This window comes from Tinamus guttatus, unplaced genomic scaffold (assembly GCF_059628265.1).
Source record: "Tinamus guttatus ecotype Peru unplaced genomic scaffold, ASM5962826v1 Tinamus_guttatus_pri_ptg000213l, whole genome shotgun sequence".
Classification (NCBI taxonomy): Eukaryota; Metazoa; Chordata; class Aves; order Tinamiformes; family Tinamidae; genus Tinamus; species Tinamus guttatus.
In genome coordinates, this window is record NW_028288747.1 from 8,176,632 (window position 1) to 8,189,512 (window position 12,881).

The following is a 12,881-nucleotide window of genomic DNA, read 5'->3' on the forward strand; positions in this document are numbered from 1 at the left end:
CACTGAATGTTGGTCTCTGGACCATTTCTTCTCCCATGAACTTTTTTCAGTTCACTTCCTCTCTTCCACATACAGCTAAAAGAAAGCTGGGGCTAAGATAGGTGGAAACAGTCTCTGTATGAGACAAGTGCCAAAGAGTCAGAGGGAACATTTAAGCTAGTACAAAGGGAATAAACACTGACATTAAACAGACTGTCATTCCGAGTCAGTAACATGACTTCCTTCCAATGAGTTCAAGTCCCAGTTGGGTGAGACATTTAGCTATAGACACTTCTAAACACTCTTGAAGTGGAAAGCAAGCAACATTTCCAGGTTGACAGGATGAGATGAGATCATATAATCAGAGAAACATTAAATGAAAACAAGACTGGGAGTTATCAAAGGGGACAAATCAATGTACTCTCAAAAGTCTCATGAAACACCTAGACAATATAAGGAAAAGGAGCAGGCCAAAGTCTGTCTGGTTTTCCAAGGGTATCAAGTGATCTTATAAGAGATATTATCTCCTGCCAACTGTGCCCCATGGAGAAGATGAGGCATTCTTGGATTATCTGATACAAACTAGTAAGGCTACCTACAGTATCCATAACAAAGTAAGAACCAACCTTACTTTCCAGAAACATTATTTTTCCCTTGCCACCTTGGGAGTCAAGAACACTTACACAAACATTTTGTGACTTTTTTTTCCTCGAAGAGACCTTGGCTTCCAAACAAGCCATATGTAGTTGAGATAGTCAGCTGTTAGAAAAAAAATGTATGAATCAGCATAACAAATCCTGTTAAAGTCCAAACACCACATAAAAGTCTTCATCATACAGATCAAGGAGTTGTTTCAACACTTCTGTTTATAGAGTAAGGAAGTAACAAAAAGTAAAAGTCATTTAGTTCTTATCTTACCTCAAGGTAACTTCAAAGTAACTTCATCTGCCCTACATGACGATTGCCACAGTTATCTTCAGTGATAATAAAGAGATATTAATGGAGGAGTAAAGAGCAGTGGTGGAAGTCCCTATCGACATTAAAGAGAACTAAAGCAAAGTTAAACACTGCTCTATTCTACTTCCTCCCTCTCGTTTTCAGAAGTCTCATTCTCCTGGTAAGAGTAACACGTCCCTCCCTAATTTGAGCTATAAATTAACTCTATAAATGACATCCTTTCCAGACAGTCTTTGTAATTCTATACTCATTTTTTACTAGGAATCACAATAAGCAGTCCTAGAGCTCAGAAAGTGTCACGTTCCTCCACTTCTTTCAGCTAGCAGCATCCTACCTCCCTCACCCATGGCACCGTAACCTTTGGGCCTGGGAAGCCATTGCTCTTCCCTGACCACGAGAGCTCTAAGGACACAGCTAAACCTAGGAAAGGCAGGTCAGTCTGGGGACACACAGGGATAGGTAGGGGATGGTGGGGGGTTTGCTCTCCTGGCAGAGCAAAGATTGGCAAGAAGTCAGTGCAAATTTTAGCAGAAAACCTTCTCACCGCAGGCAGGGACTTTCATTCTTTTCCAGCCCTGCAGCACAGCAAGTAGCTGGGAAATTTAAAACAATTGGGAATATGTGTTTCAAGCACAGTGACAGCAGTCTGTAGACTTCATACATGTAAGGACCTTTGCCAACGGGCCAAGGAAATGCAGCAGCCATTAGTGAAGTGCCGGGCTGCAGTGCCAGCACTGCCGAACACAGACTATGACAGAGCTGCTTGTAACAGCTTTGGGCTCTCGGAGGTGCAGGCAAGACATTCAGAAAGGAAGACACTTCAATAGCTTTTGATTCACCAATAAAATATTCATCCATTATGTAACAGAAGGGAGAGAGATTTATTTTACTAGGGCAAGACTTATCAACTAGAATTAATCATGCCAGACCCTTTCGGTACACTGGGCTTTATCCGAATTAAACGCTTGAGGTCAAAGCGGTAAAGAGATGTTGGCTTATTCCCCTCACAATGCAAAAATGCGGCAGAATGCTCAGAATATTAATTTCACATATGAGGCTGTTCCTGCTTGAGAGTAGTTAAAACCATAAGTGACCTGCTAAATTGCAGATGGAAATACAAACGGAGGCTTCCAAAGGTGAAGGGACTTGCCCAAGGCCCCACTGCAGAGCAGTCCCAAATCCAGGACACTATTGCAATTGGCCAAATACCTCCTGCTGCCTGTCCCCGGCTCCTGAGAGCCATTTATACCTCTTTGAGGTCAGTACAAACTGCTGATAAATGAGGATCCTACACTCAAGATTACTACTAGTAAGATCATTTTTGAGCGGGATTATGTTACATGAAACCTTTCTATTTGCAACTCTGGCTTCTGGAACAAGTTTTATACGACATTATGATTTTCCTATCATATTGAGTCCCATTTTTTCTCCGGTGAAAGAAGTTTGTCTTCACAAAACATACTGGCTTACCATGGCAAACAACTCCCATGGACAGAGAATGAAATTCCCAAACCAAAGCCTTCAGTGAAAGAGACACAAATGGTAGCAATATGCTACTGATATACAGCGATAAAACAAAGTTGAGAGGTATCCCAAATAAAAAGCAGAATGAGAATGGCATGCCAGAAAAACTGGGTGACTTGAAGACTGGGATACCAGAAATGAGAGAAAATATGGGAACATGATGAACTGATACGTTTAGGGAACGCTGCTGAGGCATTCTCCTATCAGGTTCATATTGATCAGTTAGGAAAGGGAAAGAAAAACTGGCCACACTAGCTGCTCACAGGATAATTCTAAGGCAGTAGCACAGTTCAGCTACAGAGAAAGGTAAATGTCATCCCATGGAAAGGGCTTGTGGAGCAGAGGCAGAGGGGCTACTAGGCGCAAGGAATTGGAGAGCCAGCTGTCTGAGAGAAGACTTAGTTAATAAATCATGGACAAAAGGAGGCAGGTACTCGACATGTATTTTAGACTGAGATTGGGATTATTTTTCTTCTTATATAAAGAGATGCACTGAAGAACAAACTAATACTTTGCTGAGACACTTTGACACAGAACGTTCTTTTTTGAATGCTAGATAAAAGGAATCTTATTAAAGTTTCTTTTCACAGTGAAAATTCAGAAACAGTATTTTCTGCTTTCATTGCCTAACCCAAATTGAAATCTGTAAAGTCTGTGACACACAGCACTTGGAAGCTCCAGAAGTAGCAATTTATGGAGCATTTTCAAAGCAGCATCACTAAACAGAGCAACAAGAACTAATTAATGAAGAAAAGCAGCAGATAGAAATGTTATTCGTTCACTGTGACTGACAACTGTCCAAGAAAGGCTCTAAGTGACTTTTTTTTCATTGTTTACATAGTTCCAGGTTAGTATACTTCTGCCACGATAACCTATGTGAGAATTCTATCCTTGCAATGCACATGAATTAACAAAATATTTTAAGTAGGTCAGGTGAAGTTAAAAGAGTAAAATTTTCATTCTGTAAACCTACTTAGTTCCACTCTTAAGGAATAGTTGATTTGCAGTTACAGTTTTTTAGAACAACTTAATGGACTACAGGTAAAATTACACGGTGTGTCCTGTGAAGCAGAAAGTCAGGAAGAAAAAAGGTCTTCCTCCAAGCAAATTGCCAGCTATACCAAACGAAGCGTTCTTATAATCTCCTCATTCAATTTTATAAAGGTAAATCCAAACAGAAGGTGGTAAATTCATCTCTCTTCCCCAGATTTAGGAAGTTGAAAACCTAGAGCTGTCTGCAGAATTTGCAATGAGTAAAATTCACATTTGAATGACAGAAAAGTCAAATCTGAACTCAAACTGTTAAGCGTCAGGAAGAACTAATTGTGACGGGCTCTGATTGTGCAGAACTGCATCACAGTGTTGGGGTTTGGAGCTGGGCAGAAATCAGATTATTTAAGAACTGCATGAACTCTGACACTCAGAAAGCCTCTGGCCAATTTTGCTAATAAAAGCAAAGACTTGAGCAAACATCTGTGTGGTCAAAATGACAGCAAGGAGAAGAAAGGAAATGGGAAGGTGAAAAACCAAACTTCATCCTCATTATTCTGCTGACACGGTGGCCAAAAGGAATCAGGACACTCACGGACATACCAAAATCTCACGGGAGGTAACGTTTCATACGGTGTAGTCGGTGGCATGGAAGATGCAGAACCCGCTCTGTGTTCCCATCCAAAGAATTCAAACCCAGAGCGCTCACGCTGGGATTCATCTCTTCCGCCCGAGCTCTGCAGAGCCACAACGGGAGGACACCAGGGAGTCTCCACTGGAGCAGTCTCGTCCGCTCTTCCGTTCAGGGACAAGATCTACCACCCTCCACATACAGCCAAGCACCTTGAAATATCTAGATATGCCAGAGCTGGGTAGATCCTTACTGCAAGTTAGAGAGACTCTACCCTGGTTTGCCGCTAGTATAGGCCTAGGACTGACACAAGAAATGCATGAGAAGTTTCGTGTTACAGCAAGAAAACTACAGATTTCAGGGTTAAACTTCTGGCAACTTTCTTAAATACTAAATCTGATTTAGAAAAGGAGCTTAAAATTGATTCAATTCCTCATCTTGTCATCAAGATAATGAAATATACAGAATAAAAAATAGTATTTTCCCATTGTTATTTGTTAAAGAAGAAAAGGTCATAGCACAGATCAAAAGTAATATTTAATATGTACATTTTTAGTGCAGCTCCAGCTGCTTGGAGGCAACTGAAGAATTATGGTGGTTACAGTTTTCCTGTGTTTCAAGAATTAAAACAAGTCGGACATCATTTGAAACACTTCTTGACAGGCAATCTCAGAAAAATCCAGTGAGATTTTACAGCTTAAGAACTCATGGACATTTTTATCCCATTTTTGCAAAGCTAAGTGTTAACTTCATAAAATACTCAAATGGGGTGCTTTGCCATCAAATTTATTTGGCTAATGCTGTTAATATTTATTAACATACCACACTATATAAAAATCCTATTAAAAAAAAAGCTACTAGGTAAAGTCTCACCTTCCCCCATCTGATCTATTTTATAATGATAGGAGAAAATTAATTGCTCACATGGAGAAAAGTAGAAGAAAAGATAAGCAGGCATTAAAAAGGATGATAGTCGAGCATTTATAAACCTAAACATTTTAAGATATCTAAAATAATTCAATTATGAAAAGGCCTGTTGGCAAAGGAACAGCTTACTTTATCCCTAAAGTAGGGCAACCAGACATATCTTGTTCCAATATCTCCCTGCATTTTCTTTCCTTCAGGCAGTGGGGACAAGGAACAAAAGGATTTCCTATTTTCACACTGGTTCAGGTCCAAGCCAGAGTTTGCAACTGAGGTTCATCATCTTATCACACACTTTTCACTGTGCTGTTATTACAAATCATTATCAAAACTGATTTGGTGGCATATATTACATTTAGTCACAGAAGTTGAACCCAATTAAATCTCGCTGGCAACAGAGATAACATGTTCTCTCCAAAATCACCTACCACAATGAAAATTTATTATTTATTATGTTCCAGGCTGAAGTAGAATTTAGGGAGCCCAGGCAATTAAAGCACAAGCTTTTCTGCGCTGGTGAGGACAGCTCACTGTACATGCTGCCAAATCAGTGCCCCCTAGATTCCAGGATAAGACATTGATATTCCAACACGCACCCCAGATGTTTGTTTGGAAGGATTTGGCACAAGAACTCCCCACACTAGCACTGCTGGTGGGGCTGCGGCACCTCTGAACCAGCAGGGCTAAACGAGCCATAAAAGCCCAGGGTACCAGGCAACTCCAACACCCCTCGTTACAACATCACTACAAAAAATAGCACCTATAGGGTGCCTTTTGGCAAACCAGGTATTCTCTACCTGGTCAAGTATGGAGAAAAAAAGCTAGCAACAGAAATTCTGCTCCCATTCCTGGCACTGCTGATATCCAGAATGGATCAAACTGAGACTTACTTCAGGTCTAAACAACTGTTTAGAAGGAGCGTATTTGCTTTATATGTATATATATTTTGTTCAAGCAGTTTGGTGCTGAAATTGTTGCTCCATCTGCCCAGGTAAGGGTAGTTAAGGGAAGTTCAAACTGAGATTCAGGGGAAGTCCATGCAGAATAAACAGTACTCATTTCTCTTCCTTAATTGTTTTACTGACACCAAGGCCTTCCTGCCCCACTTCCTAAAACATTCACCTGATATCTCTGCTCCACTTAAAATATTTTCTAACAATTTTACAGCAGTCACTGTAAAATAAATTACAAATAGTGAATGAGAGAAAGGGGTGGTGACAGGAAAAAGAGGTGAGTACTCATCTACTTCTGTCCTTTTTACTTGCCTCATATCTATTCCTAATTCATCCAGACTATAAATGCTTAGTATCCAATACAATGTTTTTCCACTTCAAGAAAGCACCACCCAGGGATGTAAGTTCTAAAGAACTCGTATGATGTTCTAAAGTTCTCACAGATGTTCTAAGGAACAAAAATAACAAGCAGCCGAAAGGAAAGGGTATAAAAACAGTTCACTTGCATTATGCAACCAACTAGTCTCAAGAAATACACACATCTCTCAAGGTTAGATATTAGGAGAAATTTGTATATGGAAAGAGCAGTGAATGTTGGAACAGGCTGCCCAGGGAAATGGCGGCGTCCCCGTCCCTGGCAGTGTTCAAGAAAAGTGTAGATGAGGCACCTGGGGACATGGTGACAGGTTTACAGTTGGACACGACAGTCTTGAAGGTCTTTTCCAACCATAAGGATTCTATGATTCTAATGCATTTTGAGGCTGCGACATTGCTGAGCATCACAGAGCAAATGCAGTGTGCATTCCTTGGATATTGAATTCTTCCTCACACTATCAGTCTGAAAGATTTGTCAAGTCTGAGCATGGAAACAATGGTAGTAGTAGCTTTGCACTATGGGCAGTCATTGTAATCATGACAAGAAGAATGAGAAAAGTAACATTTATAGCAAGAATTTTTAAGTGCAGAGAGCACTCAGTCTCCTTTACTTTTACTGCAAATTATTTGGAGTTAAACTGCAAAATGTATCACTGTACTATATCAGAATAAAATGGGAAACAGCAATGTAAATGTACCATAAAATGGCAAGATAAACCTTGATTTCTCCTAGCTTTCAGTTTTGTTTGATTTATCAGCTGTTGTAGTCCCAAAGGTAGAGATATGTCTTTACATGCCAGGATATGAATCTTCACATGTGTGCATTACTCTCAGTAAATGCTATTCGAGCTGCTTTGTTTAGCTGTTCTTACATGTATCTTTTCTCTGGCTGACTTGCACAAACAAATTTTGAGTTTAAATATTTCAAATTGTAAACTGAAAATTAACTATCTACAAAACCTGTGCTGTATTCCCTCAGGATTCACTGCCTTTACAACATCCCCAAAAATACAAAACACAAGCAAAGCTGCTCAACATTTCTGAAAGGGAAGTTTATCCTGTATGGCATACTGCAGCTCACTGGCAAATCTGGAAAGAAACTGCAAAGTACACAAATAGCTACCTGGCATTATATATTTGTCATACATGAACTGAAACTCAATTTCATTAATAGGAAGACAGCTGCTACTTGCTTCAACCTCCAAAGGGGGAGGGAAAAAAAAAAAAAAAAAAAAAGGCAAAAGGGGCAGTTCTGTAACCAGAGCCAGACATGTAGTTCAAAGATGTGTTTTTGACTGTGGTAAGCAGAGTCCTTTAAGGGCATTACCCACGTTATGCTGAAAACCCAAGTGTATGCTAAGGTAAAACCTTAACCAAACAGAATGGAAACAAGAAGACCAAGGAGAGCAATGAGATTCCTCTACTTTAACAAACAATAATTAAACAGTTGTAAAGAATACACAAACTTATTACCAAGTTCTTCGAAGAAGACAGAACAGCGTGTTCCTTATTTTTAGTTAAACAAAACATTCAGGGTGAGGTGGACAGGGACAGCCGGTAGAAGATGGAACAGGTTATGTCCCTGTGACTCTTCTTCATGGGGGTGTCCTGGCTGCACCTACGCTGGTGCAGCTGGTACCTGTGCGCAAGCATCGGTAGCTGGGAAACGTGTTAGCCTGGCAGCACTCAGGGCAGCACCTCCTTGTATAGGCACCACATGTGCTGCTTAAAAGAAGCCAAAAGCCTCTCAACCAAAGGATAGGAAGTTTCAATCAAGGCTGAGGGAGAGGAAAGATAACGAAAACACCTGTGAGACCTTACATATCAGAGAACAATAATTACAAATAGGCAATCTATACTGCAACCTCGAAGCACCAAATTTTGTCTACTTATACAGTTAGTGACTCCAACCACTGAAAAATTTACCTGTAGAGAAGCCCTCAGACTTCTTGGGGAAAGAAGATCTCAGCACCGCACTTGGAAGCCTGAGTGGGAACACAAAGCGCCCTCCCAGCATGACTGGAATCCCAAGCATCAGCTCCAGAGACACCAGCTGTGGGTAAGTTATGCAGAGAAGTCACCAGCACTATTTGGCCCCAAGCAAAAGGAGTGTCAGTAGAAGGGGGCAGGGATTTTTTTTTTTTAACTGAAAACATTATAACATCTGTTTCAAGATCCAAAGCAAGGGCAAGGCAGCAGTAATCCCCTCAGGGTGCTGAAGATCAAGGCACAGCCTCCGGAGCAGCCTTGCACAACCCAGCTCCGTTCTGCTGCAAGGGGCTCTTTCCCAGAGCCAGTCGGCTTTGAGGACTTGACCTTGCAGGCGCTGCCCTGCCCTCCTGCACCGCGCCATCGTACAGGCTACGTTTGCTTGTACCTGTTCTCCAGGATCTCCCAAGTACCCTCTGTAGAGTCATCCTGTTATTATCCATGTAATCAGCGGGGAAAAATGTGCCTCCAGAACAGGGGTCATTCCTGCTTTGGGCAATACTGGGAAATGGGCAGCGCTCTGCTCTGTAGTTTGTGTGAAGAGAACCCATCATTTAGTAAAACAACATTCCAGAATAAGAATTAAATGTTGTCTGCCATGGAGAAGAAAAACATGGAGATTGCATCCTTGTAGCAAGGAGACAAGGTTTTAATGTCACTATTTAACAGGAAACCAGTGAACCAGAGAAGAGAAGTCTCCCAACGGCACTGGGCAGAGATCTCCAATCATTTCAGGAAGCATTTTACTGCAAGTATAATTTCATGTGTACATTAAAGCAAAAGGTTCTGAGTAATTGCAGTTCATGAGGCGTAAGTTGTTTTATAACAGGGAAAATTTAATCCAGGCATCACACGGCTGTACACACAGGAACTCCACCTCGCTGAGTGTCCCACTTCCAAAGGCAGTGGGTCTGATCGAGCTACAGAGGTATAATTTGAAACTCAGTCCCAACCTATGGGGACAGGCATTGCAAGAGAAGGGCCCTAGAAAGCAATCTTACCAAAGCTACATAACAAATACCTTCCCTGCAAAGTACCGAGCTAGCCAGTTAGGGGCTGTCTCCACCTATGAATTACTAAAACTTCATTTTCTTAGTATAAAAAGATTGCCATGCTTCCTAGAGTACCTGTGGATACATCTGTGTTTATGATATCACCTTTAGGAATTCTGCTAATTCTTATGAACATTCGTAATTGTTCTCTGAAGTGATTAAAAATGAACGAATATCCCAAGTAAGACAATAGAAACAGTATTTACCAGCATAATATTTTCAAAATTCTCTCTACTATGTTGAGAGAAAAAGTTGCTTTCTCTGAGGAAGTTCCAAAGCCTAGGATAGATAGAAAAGAAAAACTTTCTAGAATAGAAAAGGGACAGAAGGTAAAACAAAGTCCTAGCACAGGTGCACGTTCCTGCAAACAAGACAAGTAATGCATGCTAAATTCTCACTGCTCTCCTCAGCTAAAAGAGGCTGCCAGGCTGCAGCTTTCCCCCTACCCTTCTACTTCAAATCTCATCCACAGAACTCTGATGCCCACGGAAAACACATACATTTTAGTCATCCCTTTCTCTAGTGAAGTAGAAGGTGGCTGTGGACACAGGCTTCCCAAAACAATAACTGGGACTTTCAGAGACCTGATGTAGCAGTAAGAACCTCCCTCCACAGCTGCCAGAGATTTTCAAGTCCTTACAGCAGTACTGGCCAATGATCAACCACAAAAACCAGAATAAGACAAGACAGCGATGTTCCGTTCATCTGATGGTAAGATTACAGCAAGTGTTTTTCTAAAACTAGGCAGGCACTAGATTCTGGGAAAATCCAGCTCTGGAATTTGTAGCTTAGTTATTATACAACTAATAACAGTTAATACAAGTGTGAAAACCACATAAGAGAAAAGCAGTTTCTTTCCCACCATTCCACTGGTGAAGCTGCTTACAAAAAGAACACTAAAAAAAGTCTCAAGACTTCACACAAGTAAATTCTTTCCTTCATACTGAATGGACATGTTGTACTCCTACTCTCTCCCAAAGGAAGCTAAGAGCTTCTTTATATTTTCAAGCCTACTCTGCTGCTCTCGACAAAATACAAATGAAAGGGATGTATGAATGATTAACAGATGACAACAGAGAGCTAGCCAGGTATTTCAAACACTTCTGTCTCTCCTTCCCACATGAATTCCTCAATAGTGCTAAGTAAGTCTTCCTACTTCTTCCATCCCTTAAATGTCTAATTACAGCTGATTAAATAACTTGCTGAGAAGCAAGGAATTGATGGCATTCCCTAAGGTCTCCTTTATCTCCCTGGCAGAAAGCCTGACCCAGCCACCAGGCACCCTGGGCCTCGCTGTCTTTTTGCAATCAGCAGTCAGTGAATCCAGCAAGAGCCTCTTCCCGTCTTGATACTTTACCAATACTGCAACCTCACGTGGAACATCATATACTCTAATGGAAACACAGATACTATTTATTTCTGAAGAGAAACAGGCCTATGATGTGCTTTTCTCGTTTTAAGATAACAACCATTGGCTTTTGTTGAAAGCAAACCTTATACAGTACAAACAATTTGGTAACTCCCTCCTCCATCACCCCCCAAAACCACCACCAAGGCAAACAGGACACTACATCAATGCAGCATCTCTGCTTTGTTGCATGCTTGGTATTTACACACAGGTACAAACTCAATACTGCTTGAGTCCATTCGTATCATTTAGCTCAAATACATACTGAATTTGTAAAATAATCTCTGTAAATCCAATACAAGAAATTAACGCAAATTCGAATCAGTGCAACTGAAAGATGGTAATATTTGACAATTAATACAGAAAAATCAATCGACATTAGAACTACAGTAGAAAGCTTAAAAAATAGCAAACTTTTTGGCAGTGTTGAAAAAAATGAGGATGATCCTTCATTAACACATACTTTAATATTTACTTCAAAATTCAAATCCATAAATTCTAAACTCTCACAGGTTAAAAGGACCATTGCAAAAGCTAAGGAAAAGCTCTGTATTTGAAAAGCATCATAAACTAGGGGAAGACAGTTTTCCCACGGCGTGCCGTGCAGATATCTCCCAGTGATGCTACAGGGAATTACCTGCAAAACCACTGAATAACCTCTTTGGTTGGCCTGTGACTCTGTTTCACACGCATGCTGTTTATTACAACTCCCATAAAAATGGACGAAAGCAGCACACACGAAATTAGCAGCAGCTCCTGCTTGGAAACAAAAAGCACAGCACATTCCCCCTCAGCCAGCTCCCCGCTCCAAGTATTCCAGAATAAGCCACAAGAAATTAACAATGAGCTTTCAAATGACAGGACATCAGGTGCTTCGTACGCTACAGAATCAGTCAAGTACTTACAAGGTTTCTTAAACAAATTGATCATCCCTACAATTTCAGACGAAGTCAGAGAAACTCCAGACTTGATCTTCTCTGAGGAAGAAACAAAAGCCCTGAAAATCACCAAAGAGAAGAGTTTGCTTGGTACTTTTTGCTGGTTTTAAGAGAACTCTGAAGGACAGACTGTAATGAGAACACAAGCTCGCAGGAACAGCCTTACAAATCACGCCCAGCAAACGTTTCGACACACTGCTTTTATTGAACCCTTCCTCCTCTAAAGTCCTTCCGAAACAGTAGTTTCCAGGGAAAAAGTGCTAATGGAGGCTTTAGCTAAGTAAAAGTTAAGGTGACTGCATATTGATCAGTAAGACTGACTCACCTTTCATGCGGCATTCATTAGCTGCATCAATTTATACAGCTACTTTTTGCTCAATCTTCCCCAGCCAGAAGGCCAAAACGCCTTACCTTTTCCACAAGGACAATACGGCGCATATGGAGCACATCTCTTCACAGGTGCTATGAACCAGCACCAGCAATTTTTAAAAAGCCAGAAAAAACACAGTCATTAGTTATCATCTATGTTTTCAACTTTACAAGAGGAATTAAATGTCAATAATAAAATCTTGAAATCTGAGGGCTTCTATTTTCCAAGAAAAGTTGTGCTCGGCACTCAGATTTTCTGAAGCAGCCTATAGCACCATGCACCCAAGATAAGAGTTAAGCAGTCTGCATCAACTACGTAGAAGGAAGTGCATCGTTGTTGTTTCTTTTAAGAAAGCAAGGAAGTTCTGAATACAAAACCTAACCAAGACTACACTATGTAATTCTAAAAACACCCCAATCTGAACCGAAGTACTTCTCTGTGCTCTGGATCACTCTCCCTAGGGCTTCAGTAGCTCCTGTCACAGAGAATTTAGTCTTCCATGAACAGGTCTCTGCAAACATGACTTAAAGAAAAAATAATGCATTCTAGAGCTAGGCTCCCAGACTTGGCATATAAATAAGTGGTCTAGTTTTCCTATCTCCCAGGACTCAGAAGAGCTTCTGGTGTAGTAAAATCCTGTACAAAACATTCCTTTTTAGTGTTCTCTTTTCAAGTCTTTCACTGTGATTAATATTATATATTTCACAGGTTTTACCCAAAGAAAAATAATCAGCAACAACAAGGGCTAAAATGACCTTTACATCCAGAAGGTATTTGAACCAAAAAGTGCT

The 12,881-nt window shown here is 40.7% G+C and overlaps 1 protein-coding gene across 2 annotated transcripts in view; it reads right to left on the bottom strand.

Moving 5' to 3' along the window:
• CRACD (capping protein inhibiting regulator of actin dynamics) overlaps window positions 1-12,881 on the bottom strand; it is a 77,581-nt gene that overhangs the window by 36,379 nt on the left and 28,321 nt on the right. The window contains exon 3 of one of the 2 annotated variants that reach the window (XM_088524691.1): window positions 11,688-11,759. In XM_088524691.1, the coding sequence (XP_088380817.1) occupies window positions 11,688-11,712 (25 nt within the window). In that variant the 5' untranslated portion in view covers window positions 11,713-11,759. Of the gene's footprint in view, window positions 1-11,687; window positions 11,837-12,881 lie in introns of those variants that run through there. The other variant, XM_088524692.1, reaches the window with a different exon arrangement.